General features: G+C 50.3%; 1 protein-coding gene across 2 annotated transcripts in view; it reads right to left on the bottom strand.

The window, feature by feature from the left end:
* Col15a1 (collagen type XV alpha 1 chain) overlaps positions 1-22,584 on the bottom strand; it is a 106,164-nt gene extending 83,580 nt beyond the window's left edge. Inside the window, exons 1-2 of one of the 2 annotated variants that reach the window (XM_076564175.1) lie at positions 22,563-22,584; positions 22,080-22,171 (exon numbers count right to left, since the gene is read on the bottom strand). In XM_076564175.1, the coding sequence (XP_076420290.1) occupies positions 22,080-22,171; positions 22,563-22,564 (94 nt within the window). In that variant the 5' untranslated portion in view covers positions 22,565-22,584. The other variant, XM_006973679.4, reaches the window with a different exon arrangement.
* Positions 22,585-22,941: the final 357 nt, after the last annotated feature.

Below are 22,941 nucleotides of genomic sequence, written 5' to 3'. Positions count from 1 at the left end.
CTCAGTACAGGATCAGCAATGAGACTGGAAGAGGCTCCGCCCACTGCATCCCTCTGTGTCCGTGGTTCCCACGGGTTTTCTCAAGGCAGCTTCTTCTGTGCTCCGAGCACCTCACTATCCTTCCACCCAGACACTTGCTGTGTCTTTTCTTGGGCCTCCACATGGACTTTCTGGGCACGATCCACTCCAGCTTACCGCTCAGTCTCCAGCAAAGACTTAACAAAGGTGACCTGTGAATGAACTGAGGGACGAGAAACAATAACATCCATGATTTTTTGCTTCATGTCCACAACTCTTCAGCAGTTTGCCAGGCCAGTTCCTCTTTGTGCATGACTCTCTATGAGGCTGAAGATACTGTTAGCCCCACCTTACAGGTTGGGAACCTATGGTTGGGAGATACTCTAGTATTGTTCTGGGTCTAGAAGGGTCATGCATGATTGGAGTCAGGCTATCGATGGGCTGATGGTTCCAGCTTATACCCTTCCTGATTGGTCTCAAGGAAGCAGAATTTTCTAGGCTCTAGCCTAGGTGGGTTTGATGCCCTGTCCCAGGTAACAGACACAGGCAAGAACCAATTTCAACATCAGACATGTCGGGACTGAGTCCTGGGTCTACCACTAACCAGCTGTGTGGCCATGGACTAGCCACTTCACGTCTCTGGGCTGGAGTCTTCCGGTCTGTGTAGTGTGGCAGTGAGAGACCCTGGCTGAGAATGTAAGACCCTTCATCACTCATTGAAGACTGTGCTGAACACAGGGCCCGGCATACAGAGATCACTTGGTTTATAGTCAGAGGCCTGGATACGTTGATTTCCTGTTGACCCTACCCCCCAACTCAACATACCGTGTCCCAGATTGGCCTCACAAGCACCCTCCACCCGTGAGCCACAGAAGAAAGAAAGAGATTGATTGGCTAAATAGAGCAAGAGAGAAATAAACTGCAGAAATGAAGCTTGCAGAACATGGGTGGCTAGACTTGCTCACCTCCCCTAACACGCACACACACACACACACACACACACACACACACACACACCAGAAACCAGCCTCCCACAAAATCCACATCTGAGCCTCAGGAAGTGTGCAGCGGGCTCTGCAGTGACAGACTCGATCCCTCCCTGCACCTGCCTTCCCACACCCGATTTGGAACCTGGGAGTGATGTTACCTCCAGAGACTGTGTGGAACAAGTGCCACAGTGGAACAGACACAGCCAAGGCATCAGGGAAGAGTTTGCCATCAACTTCTCTTAGTCTGAGGACTTTGCTTTTCCATTTAGGGAACAAAGGCCCTTTGAGCATAAGCAGGGCCTTGACTCCTGAAGATGATATCATCTGTAATGAGTCACCATCCCACCCCACAGGCAGCTCTGGAGGGCTCAGCTCTGGGCTCTAGGGAAAACAGCTCAGAGGAGAAGGACTCTGAACACCTTAATATCAAACTTCTGCCCTCTACAACTGTACAATGATAAATTATTGTTGTTTTAGCCTACTCATTTTGTGGAGTTTTGTTATAGCCGCTCCAGGTAACTCATACATCTTTTGATGCACTCCAAGCACTATTCCAGTGAGGTGTTACAGTGACCCCTGCTTTGTTGATACAGACATGGAGGTGCAGAAGGATTCAACTACACAAGTAAGGCTGAATCTGGACCTTTATGGTCTGGGTTCAGATCCCACAGCCTATCTGCATTCCTAGGACACTAGAGGTTCTCCAAGTGTGACTCCTGGACTGGTAGCATCTGGGAACTTACTGGATCTCAGAATCTACCCCCAAACACCACAGATTTAGAGGTGGATCCCTGAATGACATGCATTTATCAACCCTGGAAGTGTCTATGCTCACACTCAGATTTGAGGCTTACCCTGTTGCTGAAGCTAATATGGTACCTACTCTCAGCCTTGAGGAGTCACAGAGCTGACAGCAAACAGTGCAGGAGTCTGCGGCAGGGCCTGAGACCCAGACTCAGAGTTCAGGGGTAGAAATCCAGCTGCTGCTCCCAAGAGATACATACAGGAAGTGCCCCAGGACTACATGGGAAAGCTGAGCCTTCCCTGAGATACAGCAGCTTAGCAGCTGAGTGGCTTCCCATTGACTGCATGAATAGACCAGATTTTACAGATAGAAAGCAGTGATGTCCTGTGCCGCATGCTCCCCACTGAGGAGAAGGAGGCTGGCTAGCAAGAAGCCTATTTAGGGATGCTCCAGAGGTACATGGGTAGAGGAGGGTCTTGGCGTACCCAGGCACTGTTGGACAAGGGTTCTGCAGCCACCAGGAGTTGGTGGTTTCTTGGTGTTACCCAAGGAGGGACTGTCCAGTCCAGAGCAGCATGGGCCCATTCCTCCCAAGGGGTCTGAGGCACCTGTTTCCTCAGCTTTGTCCCAGTCTCTCTTGTCCCACATAGAGATGGACAGACGTCCAGGGAAAGCCACTCCATCTTCAACAGGAAGAAGGCCAAGCAGCCACCGTTCTTCACCTGGTCTGCTCATCTGTGTATCCACCACATCCCAGGAACAGCTCTTCTCCTGCCCAGTCTCCAGGAAGTCCCAGCTTTCCACGACTCTGTTACCATCTGTGCGCATGCCCCTGGCTCCCACTGGCCTGCAGGTGCTGCAGGGCATAGCTGGTATCTTTTGCATCACCTCTAAAGCTTCCAAACTCTCCCCACACCTTTCTACCACACGTTTGGTGGATGAATAAATGAATGAATGAACAAATGATGCATAAATGAATAGGTTTAATGAATTCTGGACAAGAATAACTGTGTGCTCACCTTAGCACAGTGTATTTATTATCATTGATCCTAAAGAACTCTAATGAAAGTCAATCACTGTTCCACCAACACCACTTAGTTAACATGAACTTTATAACCTGGCATTCATCTGACCCCTGCTGCCTAGACTTAATACATTAATAATTAATAGCATATCAATAGCCACATAGAGGCTAGCTGCTGACTTACTGGAGGGCTGCAATCCCACATTTTCAGCTGACCCTTGAGCAGGAGGGCTTGGAAAATATAGCCTTCTGCAAGATGGCTGCCCAGGCCTCTCCCTCTCCAGCTGGCCTGGAAGTACCTCTGAGGCACACTGGCTTCTCAGACTTGAAACGAAATTCCAGCCGCCTCCACCTTCCCTCTCCCTGGAACAATGTTCTGGGTGGGGCTTGTGAATAACAGCAGCTTCCCTTTCTCTGTGCCTCTGTGGGGGAGGGGGCTCACGGCCCATCCTGGTGCTAGACACCAGCTCAGGCCACTGGGGAAGACGAGCTGAGACTGTCCAGCCCTCCAGGCACCAGGAGCAGAACTCTGAAATCCCTGGCCCTCTTGAATGGATAAAGCCCAACCTCATTAAAGAGACAGGCATTGGGTGGGTGTGGCATGGAGAGATGGGAAAAGGATGAGAAAGTTTTGTAATTCTGGAGTTTTCCTGAGTGTAACTGTCTGTAAGTGAAGCACATGTTAGGGCATCTCTTGAATCTTTGGGTATAGTCCAGGTGCCACTAGGTCGTCAGCAACCTCTTCAGAGTGGCCATCCACAGGCCTCGGCCCTTGGGAACAGCCACAAGGGAGATCAGAGCTCTGAGGAGGAAATAGGAGCGGCTCTCCCACCCTTCACATTATCCTGACCCTGCCCATGTCTGCCCACAACCAGCATCCCTCATCCAACCCTTCAGGCTTTGGCCTAGGCAGGCTTGAAGGCACGGAGAAAATCATGAGAGATCTGATGAGCAGCGAGTTCTCAGCCCAGCCACCGATATCCATAGCCTTGATTTTGAAGGCCTGAGTCTGGAGACCATTTGCCAAGGACAGGAGGGGACCTGTGGGACTCCCCACCTACTGAAAGTCCTAGGAAGCGGCCCGAAAGAGGGGGCAATTGGCAGGATCTAGAAGCTCTGCCTAAGCAAGGCCAAGGGAGGGAAGAATCACGATCTGAGTGATTCGGGAAGGGAAGAAAAGAGATTGGCAAAGAACTGCCAGGAGCTATGGGCCAGAAATATCAGGCCACCCACAGGCCACGCTGGCGTTAGACACAGGAGCCCATTTAATCTGATGAGGTGAGGCCATGTTCCCCACTTCAGGTGAGTGGGCGGAGGGCAGAGGGAACGGAGCCCACCTGCCTTCTCTCTTCAAAGCAGAGGCACTGGGACATCAGATCCAGGAGACCTAACTTCACATGACAGGCAGCAGGGCGCCCCGGAGGGCTTCTGAGGAAGGCTCCCCTAACCATTTTAGGAGGAATCCCTCCTTCTCCTCCAGAGGTTGCCCTGGCAGCCAGCCCCCCCCCCACTTCCTTTCCCTTGCCAAGGCGGGGGTGGGACTGGGTGACTTGGAATGCAGAGCCCAGGCGGGAGTTTGGCAGCGGCAGGAGACACACTTGCCTGCAGTCTCTCAGCACTTGGCATGTACGCCTTGGGCAAATCACGCTGCCCTGGGAACAGCCCGGGGCGTCCCCACAGATGCGCTGGTGTGGATCCAGCCAGGGCAGGCAAGCTGCTACAGCAGAATGAGCCCACAGCTGGAGCAGGCGGTGTGAAATCACTCTCTAAAGCAAAGAAAAATCAGGGTCACCTTGAAAGCTCAGAAGGATGGTGGAGAATACCAGGTCCCCAAGAGGAGCAAAACAAGGCCTGGGCTCACGACATGAGGACAGCAGACACCTATACCGTCAAATTCCCAGACTACTCAGACCACGCCCACCTGTGGCTCCAAAGGAGGGAGAGGTGGCAAAATGACTTGCAAGGCGCTTGGTTGACAGCAAGGGGATGCTGATGAATGCGCTGAACCCGTCCAGGGGCTTGTGGTCCTCGTGTAATGATTTGGATGCTGTTGCTGAGGGCACTATAAAGAGCAAACATTAAAAAAAAAGTGTTCTGCAGTTGTTACCGAACACTCTCCATCTTTGTAGAAATTCCCTGGCCCTATCATGCAAAGAGACCTGCCCTCAGAGAGATGCTGGAGGAGAGCTTGGCTCTGAAACGAGATTTGAGTTTAAGGGAACAGCCAGGACAGATGGTGACCCTGAAGTCCTATTTTGAAACAGACTGACTCTTGTTTAACTCAGATAAAAGGACAGCTTGACAGTCTCCAAATGTTTGCTGGAGGAAGAGCCTGGGGCCTCCGGGATGCTGTGGGGGAATCAGCAGCAAGGCACGAAAGCATCAGAAACTGACTGAAGGGACAGGAACCCGGAGGGACCAGAGGATGAGCAGCGTCCCCCGGCGTGGTACAGAGAAAAAGACAGGGACATGGATTCCAGAGAGACCTGCCAGCTCCATCCCGTTTGACTGCTTCCTAGCCAGGGGACCTTTGGTTCCTTCTTTAACTTCTCTGATCTTTTAAGTCTCTTTACCTGGGCACTGAGATGGCACAATACCTAGCTCTCACGGCTGCAGTGCAAGGTGAATGTCAGATGTACCGTGATTAGAAAGTGCCGACCACGGCCAGTCCTAGACATTCAGAGAGGACAGGACAGATGTGATCCTGCTTCCATAGCACAGGTGTCCACACTGAGTTCCTCACTTTGTCTGGGGAGCTGAAGCACCCAGGAGTTTCAGAACATACTGGCCTCCATCCCAATTGGAGTTGGGCGATGAGACCCAGGCCTTAGTATTTCAAAAAGCTCCCAAAGGTGCTTTTGCCCAACAGGGTGAGGTCCAAGGTCCCAGGAGCACCGAGTGCTGGCCAGCTGCTTTCCCCAGACTCGGCATCCCACACTGACTATCTCACAGTCTGGGAGGCAGGATTTCTCCTGCTGCTCTATCCAGATGTGGATCCCACATCTGAGTAAGGTGCTAGAGTCACAGCACTAGAAAGTGACAGAGCTGGGATCCAGAGTCCATCTAATGACTGCTGAGCTCAGCGCTAGAAATGTCTAGTCCCCTTCTGAGAGGGAACAGACAGACCACTCCCCCATGCTCAAGTGTTCTGGGGATGCACTCACCCAGACGGCAACTTCTAGACTAAGTTCTGAAACCTTGTGTTGATGATACACAGTGGCTGTTCTCTCCGTACCTTCCTTTTCCCGGTAGATAATCCCCAATACCCAGCATTCTCTATCTTATAGTTCTCAGGGATGTACAGCATCCCTAGATTAGAAAGGGGGGCCCAGCCAGGCAAGGTACATGAACGGCAAACTGTGGCCTTCACTCACAAGGAGCCAATGTGCTGCACGGACCACACTGGGTAGGAGGCCGCCTCCAAAGGGTGATTCTTCAAAATCTTGAACTGCAGGGCAGGACTGGCTGGAGTCCCGCATGCATATTCATGACCTGAATTTTTCACATTCCACCCAGGCTTCCCATGTGAGAGCAGCCTCACTCACTTATTCCTGGAAAGGTAAACACAGATTGAGAAGGCACGGTTCTCGAACACACACACACACACACACACACACACACACACACACACACCAACTACGCATGCAGCAAGCATGAGCACCTGCTGTGTGGCAGGCACCATTCTGGATGCTGGAGGTCTAGAGGTGATAGAGGCAAGTCCTCTTGGAACTGAGAGTTCTCTTACAAGAGCTTGGGACCATGGTGATCTCCACTTCTCATCGAACACTAGTACATTTCCCTAAAACACACATACGTTGTGAATGGAGATTTTTTTTTTTTGCAGGAACAGGTCCTGACACCCCGGACAACAATTTTTGCCTCTTCCATAATTTGGGAACCTCAGATCTACATAAGACGCCATCTGCACCCAAGCTTCTCATCATCAGAGAGCGGGGACCCCACACCTGACTTAGCCAGTGAGCCACAGGAGCCTGGAAACTCCGTGAGAGCATCCTGCCTCAGAGCCCTCAAGCTTTCACTCCATAACACACGGGTGTTTATTTCTCTTAGTGATGTTCTGGATTATTCCCCAGTTGTGACTGGTCTCTGGCCCCAACTTCCCAACCGCTGAGTAAAATACATGCTCCAGGAAATAAACAATGTGGCTCTTTGCAGACCTTTGTCACCCGGCCAGGAACCACGGCACAGCGGTCTGAGAAGCCACTAAAGGGATGGCTGGCTGGGGGATGGGGCCGCGCGGGGCTCTCTTCCCACAGGTGTGGCTGTCTCTGAAGGGAATCGCTCCTTTAGCCTTCCCGTCCAGACACTCCCCTCCTCTGCCTCAGCAGGAAGGGCCCCAGGCTGACTCACTGCTTTTACACGTGTACGTTCCCAACACCATCCACAGAGAGGCGAAGAGCAGGGTGGCATCTAGTACCCCTGCACCTAGCCACTCCCCATGCCCCTCTCCTCCTCTCAGCCTGCAGTGGGGGATGGGCCTGGGAGGGGCTCTTGCCGGTGGCTGGGGACTCCCACTCCAGCTCTGCTTCTCTGACGTTTGTCTGTAAGTTCCTGAAGTCGGTCCTTTTCCAGCAGCAGCAGTGGAACACCTCCGTCTTCCACCAGAATCAGTACATTCTCCCGTAGGCAGCGGGCGAAGGAAGGCGGGCAGCCAAAGCCAGGGTCCCACTCTCCACACCTCCAGGACCCAAGGTTTTCATTCTATCCCAAGCCCTGGGCTGAGGACACCTGTGGAGCCTGAGGGGCCATGGTAGCTAGGGAAGGAGCTATAGGCCATGGGCTATCGAAGGAGCTTCGGCCTTCTTCCCAGGGATCCCTCTGTTTCCTTCCCCTCAGGTGCTCTGGCCAAGGCAGGCCTCTCATTTCAAACTTTTTTAAGATTTTATTTCATGTGTATGGATGTGCTGACTGCGTGCGTACCTGTGTACCACGTGGGTGCCTGGTACACGAGGTGGCCCCTAGAAGAAGCGCTGGATCCCCTGAGGCTGGGGTTACAGACTGTTGTGATATGACATGTGGGTGCCGGGAACTGAACCCAGTTCTCTGGGATAGCGCCAGTGTTAAACACTGAACAATCTCTCCAGCCCCAGCAGGCCACTTCTTAACTTTCTCCCCATCTGGATCCCTTCAACTGGAAATCTGGATCGATCAGATCAACCTATCCAGCACCCTTCCTTGACTAAATCTGTTCACCCTTGGGACAGCATCTCAAAGGCCACTCCTTGGCGAGGTTTCCCTGATGGCCTCACGCAGATGAGCATCCAGGTGGGTGCTTCCTTAGGGCCCTATACTTTAATTTTTCTTGAGAGCAGGTCTTGCTTGCTTTGTAGTCCAGGCTGGCTTGGAAGTTGTAAGCCTCTCGCCTCCTCCTGAGTGCTAAACTAAAAGCATGCGCTTCCTTGACTGGCTCTTCTTCTTCTCCAGATCCCTGTTTGCCATTGATCAGTATCAAAGGATTGTTTTGCACTAATTGTTAGCATTCCTCACTGGAACCAGGCCTCCTTGTCCATCATTCTGTATCCAGTACATCATACATTGCCTTGCGTACAGTAAGCAGTCCGGAAATGTTGAAGTAGACGTGAAGGAACAAATGATGAGTTTAAAAACCCGACTAGGGGTCCACAGGTAGGACAGACAGCCTTTTCTACTGCAGTCTAGAACTTCACAACTATTTCTATCCACCCATCCAAACCTGACAAGTCTTTGCTTAGCTGATTCAACTCTCCCACATCTGATCACAATGGTTGCCTTCCCTGTCCCCAAGGGCTCAACAATCCAAATCCAAAGGTGAGTGACATTGATGTGGCCCTCCAGGTCCTTAGTGAAATGGCCTTGCAGATGAATTCTGTCCCCTGACAGAACGAATCAATGTGGAATGAAGCCACAGGAGGGTTTAGGGATGACACTGGGGTTGAACCTGGGCCCTGCGGCCTATAAGAGTGTCACGTTAGAATCCAACTGCTGCCCAGGTCATGGTGCCTTCAGCAGCCTTCCCCCATCACAGTTATCTAAAAGAAGGCACTGAGCTGGGCATTGTGAGTTCCTGGCTAATATACTTCCTGGTACCGGGACCTCTCAGCTGACAAGAGATTTTATATCAAAGGGGGTATTGGTAGTCACACATCCTGCTCCCCACCCGTCCCTGCTCTCGTCTGGGAATCAGAGCCCACCGGACTATACTGTAAAACCTCCTCCCTCCTCAGAGACTTACAGAGGAGACCCTCACTTCTGCCACATCCCTTCAGACCCCCACAATGCTGCTGTCTGTCTGTTCATGGTGTTAATGAGTGTTCCAATAAACTCCATACTCCCCAACAACTTGTCTGTGCCCTTCGCAAGCCCCGTATCTGGGACCTTTCACCCCATATTGAGTGTTTATCACATACACTGTGCTGATAACTTAGGGTGAGAGGTTGCTGCATTTACTGATCACCAGTAGCCTGAGATAAATCCCGTTCTTAGCCCTACTGCTGCAGATGAAAAAACTGAGGTTTGGAGAGGATTAGAAAGCCAGCCAAGGTCATCAGCTGGTACTTGTGAAGCCTGGAACCAAATCAGCTCTGCCAGACTCTTCATTGCCCAAGACTCAGTGCCAGACTCCTCATTGTCCAGTGCTCAGAGCACTGTGGATCATCACACTTTGGCATCCAATGCATCGCCTAGGGGCATCTATAGCACAAAGCCTGACACTGTAGCTCTGGGGCAGGACTCAGGACCCTGCATTCCTAACGAGCTCAGGGTAATGCCCTGCTGAGGGACCACAGGTCAGGGAGCAAGTCTATGAAAAACATAAGACTAGTGAGGCCGAGAAAGGAGGCTGTGTGTGATCTCAGAGACCAGCAAGGAGTTCGGCATGGCTGGAGCCAGAAGCCGAGAGAGATGGGAGATGAGAGGGTTTGGCTGTAGCCCAGGCAGAATAGAGCTCGTTGCTGTAATGGAAAGCATAGAGGGATCTGAAGGAGGGACACGATAGGACATGCGCTGTGGACAAGCCTCCCTCTGCATGCACAGAGATGAGCCAGAGGTCAGAGAGAGGGGACGCCTGACAGTCAGAGAGATATGACCCCGAGGGTGGCAAGGAGGTGGAAGACGGTGGTGGCATGCAGCAGATGCCGCACAGGGAGAATTCATGTCTTCCAAACACAGTCACAGTTCTTTCCCCAATGCCACACGTACCCCAGTTGTGCCAGGCTTGGAGCTCCCGAGCACAGACTCGAAGTAGGCAGCAGGTGTGAGTTCCCATCCCAACAGTCTTCACCCAACCGGCTGCCCTTAGAAACGCGCCCAGTAACAACTCCTTCCCACCCAGCCACACGGGCTCCACCTCAGCAGCTGTCCCCCCCCCCCGCCCCCTTTTCAGATAAAAGTGTCTGCATCCACAGAGGGAATGGGACTTGGCCAGGCCCAGAACCAAACAACTAGATCAAGAAGCCATTGCTGGGTATCACAGAGCAGAGAAGATGAAGACGCTCTGTTGCGAATTTGATAGCAACTGACACTTGGAAACATTAAACCAACACAAGCCATTGTGATTTTTGATCCGGAAACTCGAATCTCAAAAGGGGGTCAGGAGACTGAACCGGAGCCATCGGCTGCAGTCGGCTTAACCTGAAGTAAAATTAGAAAATTTGTCACATGGAAAAACTGTGCAGAGAGAAATGATTCGTTTTTCCCTGTGCTTTCTGCAGGAGAATGAGTAATTTGGCATTTTGACTGGGCGGCTAGAGCAGCTGAAGTCTCTGTTTGGTACCAAATATACACAGTTGTCCTGCAGATTTGGGCCCAGCTCATGAATGGACCATCAGTGAGAGAGGACGTGCTCAGGACCAGACGGCCAGGCTGGCCCTGCTCACTCACATGGATGCCCTCATTTGTCACAAAGTTGGGCCAAACTGAACTCAGACATGCTAGAATGTTCTTGCTAATGGTGATGTAGGGTTCACCTAGTCTGACCTCTTTGTTTACCAGATGGAGAAACTGAGACACAGGGGGGTATGGAAACTTGCCTGGGCAGAGAAAGAGCCGGAGAATGCCAACAGGGGCTCTGGGTGGTCTCTACCCCACCCCTCCTCCTGGCCATCGCTGCATCCTGCACATGGTGGGTTGGGAGAGCAGGGCAGTTCCCTGCCTGATGCTAACCTGGAGCAAGGTTGCATGAATGACTTCTTTAACAAGGGTAGGGAGCCCAAGTTCAGCCCACAGGCCAGGCTCAGTGCTCAGTGTGAGGGGAGCAAACCGGATCGTCGGGGAGTCCCACCTCACTTTCTAACCCTGAAGTCCTGAGATCAGGGTGAGAAGAGCAGAGGTGTAAGAGACTGGGCGGAGTAGCACTTAGTCGGTCCACAGAGGGAGTAATCGTATGCACTGTGATTGATTAAAAGGTCCTGCTTTTGTCAATCACCGTGAATTCCGCAGATCCGATCAGCAAAGTTTCAGTGCCTTACTGTTCTAGAAGTTAGAGAGCCAACATAGGTCTTGTAATAAGAGTCAAGGTAGTAAAGATAGGATTTTTCTAGAAGCTCTAAGGGAAAAATCTGTCCCCTCACAGCGTCCAGCCCCTTCAGGGTGCCCACATCCTGTGGTTTGTGACTCATTCCTCCAACTCCCGACAACGAAAAGCCTGGTCAAGTCACCCCCACTTACATCACTCCAGCCTCTACCTCTCCCTCTCTCTTCCCCTCAAAGAACCTTGTGGCTCTACTGGATCCAAGCAGATCATCCAGGGTGCTGTCCCTTCACCTGCAGCCTTAATTTCTCTTTGCCACACTGCCTGGTACAGGACTGGGGCGGGACATGGACTCCTTTGGAAGGTTATTGCTCTGCCTACTGGAGTGATTACTGCGGGAAGGGTTACAGGCAGGGGCAACAGGTCAGAGACAGGCTAAGCTTCACCTTGAGATCAGGGGGGAATCTCGTTAAAATGCAGACTCTGATTTACTGGGTTCCAGAGGGGGCTGGAGACTCTGCCTTTCTATGGAGTCCCCAGTGGGTGCTGGTTCATAGACAACAGAATAGAGAGATGCCAGAGACTGAGGAGGGTGCAGTGTAGAGAGGGCTGCCAGGGTAGAAGACACTGGAGATGGGATGGACATGGATGCTCCTCTTAAGCTGTGGCTGAAAACCCCACCATAGGGCTGTTGGGAGGGAGAGTTGGGTGTGTTTTACACACACACACACACACACACACACACACACACACACACACACACACAAAGTCATTCACAATGCCACTTACAGGTACACTACACATACCTAAAAGCCAGACACACATGGACACAATATATAGAAATATATATATGCGTGTGTGTGTGTGTGTGTGTGTGTGTGTGCAACTTATATATGAAACACAAATATATATAGATGCTTAATATGCATATAATTTCTACATATAACATACACTTACATGTATACATAGTTGATAAATTTAAAATGTATAGATGTAATATGTACTTATAATTGATAAATATGAAATATGTACCTTTCTGTTACCAGAATATATATCTAAAACATAGAAATTCATCCAACTCCTCCCTTCAAGTCTCAGGGAACTAGTCAGAAGAGGAAGTAAAAAGATTGTGAGAGCTAGAGATGATGGATGACTTCAAGGAGAGAGTGTCTTCCAGACACAACAGGATTGATGCACATATGAACTCACAGAGCCTGTGGCAGCATGCACGAAACCTGTACAGATTCAAACCAGACAAAACCCTAGCACTGAGAAGGTAAAGTGGGCACAAAGTCCCACCCCTAACCAAAAAGCTATTTGTAATGGGTACCTGCTGGGAAAGGGGAAATGAGTTTTCTCCAATAGAGAGTCCAGTAGATCAACCACACTCCAGGGCAGATCCCATGCCTGGGAGCAGCTGGGGTGGAGAAGCAGAGGGTGCTGACGGCACCACAAGGTGCTGGAAATGTTTTCTTTTGTTATTTTTTTCTCTTTTGGTTTTCTGTTTGTTCTGATCTTCACTTTTTTTGTTCTTGGTTTTGGTTTTCTTGAAGAGAGAGGTGAGGGACATAAAGTTGGGTGAGCCCGGAGTTGAGGAGGGTCTAGGAGAAGTTGGGGGAAAGTGATTCAAATATATTGCATGAAAATATTTAATAAAGATGCATAGAAAGCACCATATAGTAATTAGCACCCAGGTCCATGGGAAGCTCTCTAAATCCCGGAACACTAACCTAGGAGCCAGGATGCCCTGTTGTACATGTGGCTGTTTTCAGTTTGCACCATAACCTCCAGCTAGCTGAGCTTGGTCACTTTACCTCTAGGGGCTGGGCAAAAGGCCAGACAGAGCCAAGCAGCCACAAGCCTGTGTGGATGAAGATGGAAAAGCAGAGGATATTGATGGAATGAGCTGCTTAGTCATCAGCTGGACCTCAGCACCTCTGTTCCAGTGGATGGAACAGTTATAATTTCCCACCATGGAAAGCAAACATAGATTGTCTTCAGGAAACATCTTGTTTAGCCCAGGCTGGTCTCAAACTCGCTAAGAAGCTGAGGTTGACCTTGAACTTCTGTTGAGTGTATACCATGTGGTTTATGCAGTGCTGAGGATTGAGCCCAGGGATCTGTGCATGCTAGGCAAGCCCTCTACCTTGGCGCTACATCCCCAGCCAGCAAACACATGCTCTTCCTGACGTATCTGCATTGTTAGCCCTGCTCTCACCCCCTTACCACCTCCTGCAACCAGAATGGATGACTGAGTAGCCTTCAGGGCACAGACGGTCACGTCAAAGGGCCTGCCATGCCCTTTGGGTCACCTTAGCCCCAAGCTTTGGGGATTCTTTCTTTAATGAATTCAAGTGCCCACTCTATCCTTTGGGTGCCATGGCATATGCTTGGGAAACACAGGTAAACAAAACAAAGGTCCTGCCTCCAAGGAACTCACAGTAAGGTGGGAGGGGGTTAACGAGGCATTGAACCTTGCCATCAGTGACAGACTGCTGACTCATCTCTGATCCTGTCCCAACCTACCAATAAGAAAGACTGAAATAGGTCACTCAAAGGGTGGCAGCAGAGCTAAGATTTGAATCCAGAACCCTGGAGACCAGAGGCATGAATCACACCCAAAATCTGCTACCTGGACACTAGCTCTGCTACCTGGGTCGTGGTCAAATACAGACTCCCTTGGAGACTCAGGGCCATCACCTTCTAAAGAAGCTGTGGAACTGGAGGATCCGTTTGCTTTGTGTTTGTTCCTGCTTTGTTGCTGTTTGGAGACAGTATCTCACTATGCATCCTAGGCTAGTCTTGAACCTGGCAGTCTTCCTGCCTCAGCCTTATGGTGCCAACTACCATGCCCGGCTTAGATTGGCTGTTGAGAATGCTGCTGCTCCAGACACTCTTAAAACCCACTGGTGGCTGGCCGCAGGGTCTTTCTAGGGGTCATAGACACCAAGTTTGTGACCTGCACATTCACACTCTAATTTTCTGAAAAACCTTTCTGGTGTTTACCACAAGGCTCTCAAAAATAGGTGAATGGATGGAGGAGAGGAGCCCCCATCTCTGTTTGGCTAAGGCAGGGACGTGAGGAGACAATGTGGACCCCGGCCCCTTTGCTGTTGTCATTTTCTTGGAGAAGCAGCAGCCCAAATCAAAGGCTAGGGCAGAGGCGTTCTCATTGGCTGTGGCCTGGATGGTAAATTACCATGGCCTGGCCAAAGACTGCAACAAAACCCCCAATGATTTGCTCTAGGAATTTGTGGTCACTAATAATCACAGCAGTCATCAAACAGAGATGGCATTGTGGTTGTCACAGAAGGATTTATACTGAGCCAGCAGCAGCAGCTAGAAGCCTACAAGAGGACCAGCTTAACTGTGGTATCTGCACTATGAAATGCTAGTTCAAGCACAAAAAATATTAGAGAATGTTTAATGATCCTGAGGAAGCATCTAGATGATTATTAAGGGAAGAAAGCAATCAACAAAATACAGTGTGCCAATGATCTACTCACACTCTAACATATGTGAAAACAATAGTGAGAAACCCCCAAATGTGAGCAGGCTTTCTTTTTTGTTAAGTAACAGATAGCATGTGATCTTTATTTTATTTTTTAGTTTTTTGAGACAGGGTTTCTCTGTGTAGCTTTGTGCCTTTCCTGGAACTCACTTGGTAGCCCAGGCTGGCCTCAAACTTACAGAGATCTGCCTGGCTCTGCCTCCCAAGTGCTGGGATTAAAGGCATGCGTCACCACTGCCTGGCTGTGATCTTTATTTTAAAAAAGGAATTTCCCTTTTTATTTTTCCTTCAGGTTTTTATAATGACTATTATTACTTTAATCACTTTTTATGGTATTAAAAAAATCTCCTTTAAAGGCTGACTATTGGATATGTTAGTATATACAATTCCAGTGTTGTGGGATATTTGTACACTGTGCGAAGATATATTGCTGTGATTGGTATAATAAAAAGCTGAGGGGGCTGGAGAGATGGCTCAGAGGTTAAGAGCACTGACTGCTCTTCCAGAGGTCCTGAGTTCAATTCCCAGCAACCACATGGTGGCTCACAACCATCTGTAGTAAGATCTGGGCCCCTCTTCTGGCCTGCAGTTACATATGCTGTATACATAATAAATAAATAAGTCTTTAAAAAAAAAAGCTGAATGGCCAATAGCTAGGCAGGAGGTATAGGTGAGATTTCTGGGGAGAGAAATGAAGAGGAGGAGGAATTGAGGTATGCAGGAGAAGCCAGGAGACACAGAGAAGAAACAGGAGATGCAAGATGGAAGAGAGGTAACACCATGTGATAGAATATAGATTAATATAAATGGTTAATTTAGGTAACAAGAGCTAGTTGGGGACAAGCCTAAGCTAAAGGCCAAACTTTCATAATTAATAATAAGTCCCAATGTCATTATTTGTGGGCTGACGGCTACTACTCCATTGCAGTGCTGGGAGCTGGAGACAGGAGGGTCCCCAGGACTCACCGGCACAGCCCACTTGCTGACTTCCAGGCCAGTGAGATACCCTGTCTCAAACAAAACAAATACAAAAAACATGAATGGTACCTGGGCATGACATCCAAGTTTGTTCTTGATCTCCATATACATGCACACTTACACACACACACACACACACACACACACACACACACACACACACACACACTAAATAAATAAATAAATAAATAAATAAATAAATAAATAAATAAATAAATAAATAAATGTTTTTAGACAAGGAATTCATGGCTTAGTAAAGATGGCAGAGGTGATGTCCCTCACTTGACTTTAAAACAACAATCATCAAAACTATGTGGACTTAAGTACACACACACACACACACACACACACACACACAGGCACACACGCAGCACACATGCATTCCTGAATAAACGTGACCAGCAATATAGGGATTAAAGAATTAAATTTATATTGTCAAATGAAAAACATTGTGCAATGAAGCACAGTGAGGGCAACAGCTCGCACTTGGTGATTCGGGGAATCTTGGCTCCCGTCGGGAGTCGAACTGACTTCGGCTCACACCTTTATCTTTGGTCCATTTGCAAAGGATCAGGCTGCAGCCATCAAAGATAAACTCAGAAGCTTAACTAGAAGAGGAAATACGATGTCCCACCCTTGATTACACTGGCCATCAGAACTAAGAGGATAGGTGAGCTAGCACATAAGCGGATCACCTAGCTCATACAATCAAAAAAACGATAAAGAGCAGGGTGACGTGAATGAATCCCAGACCACCTACTTACGAAGTTATAGAAGGAAACCGAAAGCCCCTTGAAGTTCTCTGACTACTCAGTCACTCTACAGTTGGCAGAGCTGTGGAAGGTTTGGCACGGCTTATGTACCATGGAGGATGCGGGAAGACGGTGCATTAGGTGAAAAGTCAGATAGACCTGCTCACTCCTGATTTATTAAGAAGCTGTACTGGTGTCCACTTGTGCCAGGCCCCGTCTGAGATTCTGGGATTCAGGGCTGGACAAGGCCCAGGCCTGTGTGTGTCCTGGCTCCTCCTCTGCAGCAGAGGATGCAGGAGTTGTCAGTGGTGACCATGCAGCCTGAGGTCCCTGTCACTGAGAGGCACCCAAGACGCTTGGGAAGAGAGGGTGAACCCCCTGGGCAGAGTCCTAAGAGAAGATGAGATTGTCAGATCAAGCGGAGCAGAAGCATGTTCCAAATGGATTGCCTGGCAGAGACAGGAGGCCCTGGGGCTTGCTGGCCAGCGAGCCTAGCCTGATCTGTGAGCTCCAGGTTCAGGGAGAGACCCCATCTCCATATTTAAAGTGGTCAGTTCCACGTTAGTTTTTAAAAGTCAGTCAGGTTATCCAAATGGTTCATAAACATCCAAGGTTGATTGACTTGGACTGGGGAGAAGATCCCTGAGTAAAGGGTCTGCCACACAAGCGTGAGGACCTGAGTTCCATCCCCAGCACCCAGGTTAAAAACTGAGCACAGCGTGCATTTGTAACACCAGTTCTGGGGAGCTGGAGGCAGGAAGATCCCTAGGGCTAGCTGGACAAGCAGTCTACACCAATAAGTGAGAGACCTTGTCTTAAAAAACACGATGATGGCTCCAGAGGAACAGCCAAGGTTGACCTCAGCATGGGAGCTCTCACATGCATGTGGGGGCGCGCACACACACACACACACACACACACACACACACAGAGTCACAGACACACACAGTCACAGACACACACAGTCACAGACAGGGAGATACACACACAGAGTGTCACAGACATGCACAGTCACAGACACACACAGTCACAAATAGGGAGATACACACACAGAGTGTCACAGACAAGCACAGTCACAGATAGGGAGATACACACACACACACACACACACACACACACACACACGAAATATAAATTAAGGCTTCATTAAGATTCTACCCGGTGCTGTTAGAAATGTTGACATGAAAGGCAGTGATGAGGCTGGATGTTGGCCAGGCTATAATGGGGACTCTCACGGCCTGATGCTCATGTGTTTTGGTACAAACACAGAAGAAAGCACACCAGCAGCACCTGCTTATCTGGAGAATGTGCACCCCTGTGACCCAGCACCACACCTAGGTAGGAAACTAAAGGAAAGGCCTACACACGTGTCCTGAGATGCACATGAGAACAGTCACACCACACTGTCAGATTCCACAGGTCCATGACAGCCCACACACTGTTGGAGAAAAACGGATAAATCACAGTAAGTATAGTCGCAGTGTGGACTATTATATTACAGTGAAAATAAACTGTTTGCCTCATGCATGAATCTCGGAACCTTAACATTCAGAGAAAGAACTCGAAATGGAAAAGTACATTCTTCATGGAAAAGGCCCAGAGTCAAGGAAGACAGAGCCCAGGATGTAAGGATGTATGTTTAGGCTGTCAAGTTCTTTTTCTAAGTGAACAGAGGTGACAGCTAAAAAGTCCAGGTGGCAATCACCCCTGAGAGGTGAGGAGCCCCACCACCACCACCACCAGAGCAGAGCAAAGCCCTGGGCATTCCATTCCCTGCTCTGCATGTCCGTCTGCAGGACTGTACTTTGGAGATGCACTCTTCTGAATGGAGATGTCACCTCACGAGAAACCGAGAAGCCGACAACCTGCACACATCAGCACTTTATCAACAGGTCCAGCAGCACTATCCCTGCTCCAGCAACAGCCCTCACCCTCCGAAACAGCAGCCATTCCAACAGAGCTAGCTTCACCAGGACAGAAACCCACAGTGCTAGCCTGCAGCCTAGCCCTGACCCTTCCGAGACACGAGGGACCATGATGGTCACACTTCAGTGATGGAGGAGGGTGACCGCCCTCAGGATGAGGTAAATATGGGATGAGGTGTGGCCTTTTCTTTCTGACTGTGAATTCAGAACCCCTTGGGGGGAGATCTGAGCCTGGCTCCTTTTTATCCCCAGTCTGCAGGAGGCCTGGCTGACTAAGGGTTTAATCTGTATGCTGAACAGAAGTAAGTCTTAAGCTGGGTAAATGCCATTTTGTTTCTCAGTGTTCAAAACTAAAAATACAAAGCTGAGCACACCCTGCCATCCCATTTCATAGATGGGAAAACTGAGGCTCAGAAGGAGAAGTGAGTCATGTCAGCTTACAGAGAGAACGGGTCCATGACGAAGCCTGGCTTTTCCAATGCTCAAAACTGGATGGGGGCGGGGCAACTAGGGAGCTTACAAAGATCTACTTTTTAATAAATCCACCATCTGCAGATTATTAGCACCTGTGTTCCATCCCCATCAGAGGAGCTTTGCCTATGGTGACATCCAGGTGCAGCATAAACAGTAGAGCTGGGGACCTGGAGAAGCAGCCAGGACTCAGAACAGCCTTCCGGGGGCAGCAGCACTCTGTGGGGCTGGCAGCCTGTAAGTGGCCAGCCGTGTGTGGACTCTCTGCCAGACTTGCTGGGAACCAGACCAGAAGTCTCACCTACTTGAGTCTAGATGCCTGCAAAGTGCTTCTTCCCTTTTTCTAAACAGCTTTGTTGAGGTCTGTGTGCAGCCCGTGCTGAAGGCAGCTAGATCAGTTACTATATCAACAGATAGCACAGCAACCACCACAGTCCAGTCTTGGATCGTTCATACCAAGTCCCCACCTGCCCATTTTAGTCGCTCCTGCGTCTTTCCCTGGCACTAAGCAATTATAGATATCCTCCATCTCTCTAGTTTTCCCTTTTTAGAAAGTTTGTTTCACAGGGCTCTGACAACGTGCAGGATCTTCTCTGGCCACTTATACTTACCACATGTGGGTCTGTGTGTCCTCCCTTTTTATTGTCAAACAGTATTCCATTGAAAGGACATACCATGATATATTTATTTAACAGCTGATGAATCCGTTTGTTTCTATACTCTGTCATTATGTATAGTGCTGTTATGAATGATCACATGAAAGTTTTTGAGTGGCCATATGGTTTTCTTTCACTTGAGTAGACATTTAAGGAGTAGACTCACTTGATAGTGGTATAATTAATATTTAGTATTCAAGAAGCCACTTAACTATTGGGGACATGAAACCACTTTAAACATTTAGCTTCATGGTCAAGAGTATAAATTTTTCCAGCTGGGCTGGAGAAATGGCTCAAAAGTTAAAAACACAGGCTGTTCTTCCAGAGGTCCTGAGTTCAATTCCCAGCACCCATATGGTGGCTCACAACCGTCTGTAATGAGATCTGGCTCCCTCTTCTGGCCTGCAGGGATACATGCAGACAGAACACTGTATACATAATAAATAAATAAAGCCAGGCCGTGATGGCGCATGCCTTTAATCCCAACACTCGGGAGGCAGAGCCAGGCGGATCTATGTGAGTTCGAGGCCAGCCTGGTCTCCAAAGCGAGTTCCAGGAAAGGCGCAAAGCTACACAGAGAAACCCTGTCTCAAAAAACAAAAACAAACAAAAAATAAATAAAATAAAAATAAATTTCTTCCTTCCTTCCTTCCTTCCTTCCTTTCTTTTTTCTTTCTATCGTGCTTTCTTTTCTTCTTTCCTTCCTTCCTTCCTTCCTTCCTTCCTTCCTTCCTTCCTTCCTTCCTTCCTTCCTTCCTTCCTTCCTTCCTTTCTTTTTCCTTTCCTAATAGCCAGCTGAGCAGTGGCCCCATGGGAAGAGCCTCTCCCATAGACTTGCAGGTTATCACTGATAACCTTGGAACAACAGGATGGCTTTAGGCAAACTGCACGCCCCTTCTGGGCCTCCTCTGTTATGATGGAGATGACCCTCCAGCACAGCAGGCCACAAGAGCTTTGGAGAGGCACTAAGTAGGAGACTGGGGAACTTTAAGATGTCTCTGGGAAACTCCTTTGATGGTGGACAGCAAAGTCTCTAGAGTGAGGGTACCCGAATCAAACCCTGCTCCAGACACTTAGAAAGCTGTGGTTTGGATTTGGAATTCTCAGAATAGGAGGACTACGGTTCTCGGTCCCCAGGCCCTAGAAAAACTGAGATGGGAGCCTGTTCAAACCTCATCTGATGCAGGGTTGGATGAGAGTTAGCTCTGTAAACTGCATACAAGATCTGTAGAGCTCAGGGCTCCTGGAGCCCTCTTCAGATCCCACAGGGGCACTGAACGTTGTCAGGCCGTTGACTTGGCAAAGCCCTGTGTCATATGGGAAATTGCAAGGTTTCCACACTGACCATTCTCGGGAGAAGCCAGAACTCTGCTCCCACTGCCCTTTGATCTGCAAGAAATGCCAGGCTGGATTCCCTGGCAGGGAGAGCTATCATTGCATCTGTGTCTTACTCCCTCACAACCACAAGCCGGGTGGTACCAGGCTTCTTCAAGTACCTAAGGAGTTAAACAAGGCCACCAATTCCAGCCCAGCCTCCATCAGGGGACCATGACATGCTTCCAAGCCTTCCCTTCTTCAACTGGGTTATGTGCTGGTCTCTAAATCTAAAGGGGTGAGAGGCTGCTCTTCCAAAAGCCAGGTTCTGCTAAGTGCACTGCACAAAGGCTGAGCCCGGACAGGAACCTGCCCAAGTGGGTTTGAGTTCTGGCTTTGGGAACCGCCTGCACTTCCTGCGCCTGCCGCTGCCGCTGCTGTGCTTTCCAACACACAAGTTCCTGCGGAGAGGAAGGTTTCTTCCGTCTCTTATTTTCTAAGTACCCAGAAGCATGGAAAGAACGTTTTTTCTCATCTGTCCATTAGACTTTACAACATCCCTGGGAAGTAAGTGGGTCTAGTTTATCCTTTTCAGATGAGGAAACTGAGGCACGAAGAAGTGAAGAAGCGAGAAGTATTGCCCATGGTCACCCAACAGAGGTGCGACTCACCCCCCAGGCAGTCAGACTTTAACCCTGACTCCACTTTAACTCATCAATTTCTGAGTCCTGGTGGGGGGAAACTGAGGCATAGAGAACAGAAGGAAAGGTCACTTGCCCACACGCCTCTGCCTCTCAGGGATGGGGACCACTTGTAACTCGGCTGAACCAAGCGCGCGAGCGACTCTGTTCCGTTATGTTAGGAGAGACCAGGGCGCCAAGGTGTCCCTGCCAGTGACCGTGCTTCCAATGAACCTAGTGGACATCTGGACTGAGCCGGGCGCGCCAGGACCTCGGCGCGGAAGCCCGGTGCTCTTTGGAACACTGTCCTTTCTGGCAGTGTGGTGTCACTGTGCAGCCAAAGCCCCTCTGCCCTCACAGGGGAGCCGCGTCCAGCTCAGACACCCTGTGTACCCTGACTGAGGCGATCGCCCTGGCTCCTAGAAACCGGGGGGCCCGGGAGGACCCAGGGCAGTATAGCCAGCGCGCAGCACCAAGCAAGCACTCCCTTTTATGTCCAGGAATGAGGCTCCGAGGCGCCCGGGCGCGCAACCGGCGGCGGTGGCTTACCTGTCGCTGCGCGCGTCTGCAGGACAGCGGAGAGCAGCGCAGAGGAGAGGATGGAGAGCAGCCACCGCGGGCGCTGGCCCTGCGCGGTCCTCCTGAAAGAAACGGTGGCAGAGAAGGTGAGGAAGAGGCCAGGAGGCGAGGCCGGGGCACGGGGACGCGGGGCGCGGGTCCTACCTGGGTGCCATGGTGCAGCCGCCGGACCCCAACTCGGCTTCTCCTGCGGAACAAAGGCGGCGCTCGGCGGCGACCGCAGGATCCCGGCTGCCGCCCGCGCCTGAGTCACCCGCGCACTGAAACCCGACTCCGCCGCGCCCTGAGCTCCCCCACGCGCGGTGCCCCACCTCGCCGCCGGTCCCAGCCGAGCCTCCCCACGCCCCCTTCTTCCCGCCACTCCAGGGCCTTATGTAACCCGCAAAGAAAGCCCGGAGTGCTGACACAGCGCCCCACAACCCCGGGCGGCTAGGATCGCTGGGGCTTCCTTACATGACAGACCAGGCTACTGAGTCTCATGTCCCAAAGCCACACAGCTGAAGTCGCTCCCTGCTGCTGTGCCACACCCAGCACACCAGTCAGGATCCCGCTTGCATGCCCCAGAGTAGTGGCAGTGGGGATGGAAGTCATGCACAGAGCTAGGACTTTGAAGGCCACGTGTTGTGCGTCCCGAACATTTTGGAATCCCAAAACCTTGACCAAGGGGCGCAGCCCTCAGAAACCTGATCTAACCTCTTCCCTTCTGTTCTCAAGTTAGTGATGGGGGAACTGAGGTCCAGAGAAGGCGAGCAATTTACCAAGATATCCACCCAGTGAGCGACACAGGGCAGGAGACCCAATATATAGGAGGAAGGGGCAAGGTCTCAACGTT

The sequence above is a fragment of the Peromyscus maniculatus genome, chromosome 2, assembly GCF_049852395.1.
Source record: "Peromyscus maniculatus bairdii isolate BWxNUB_F1_BW_parent chromosome 2, HU_Pman_BW_mat_3.1, whole genome shotgun sequence".
NCBI classification, from domain to species: domain Eukaryota; kingdom Metazoa; phylum Chordata; class Mammalia; order Rodentia; family Cricetidae; genus Peromyscus; species Peromyscus maniculatus.
This window is presented reverse-complemented; position numbering and strand designations above follow the sequence as displayed.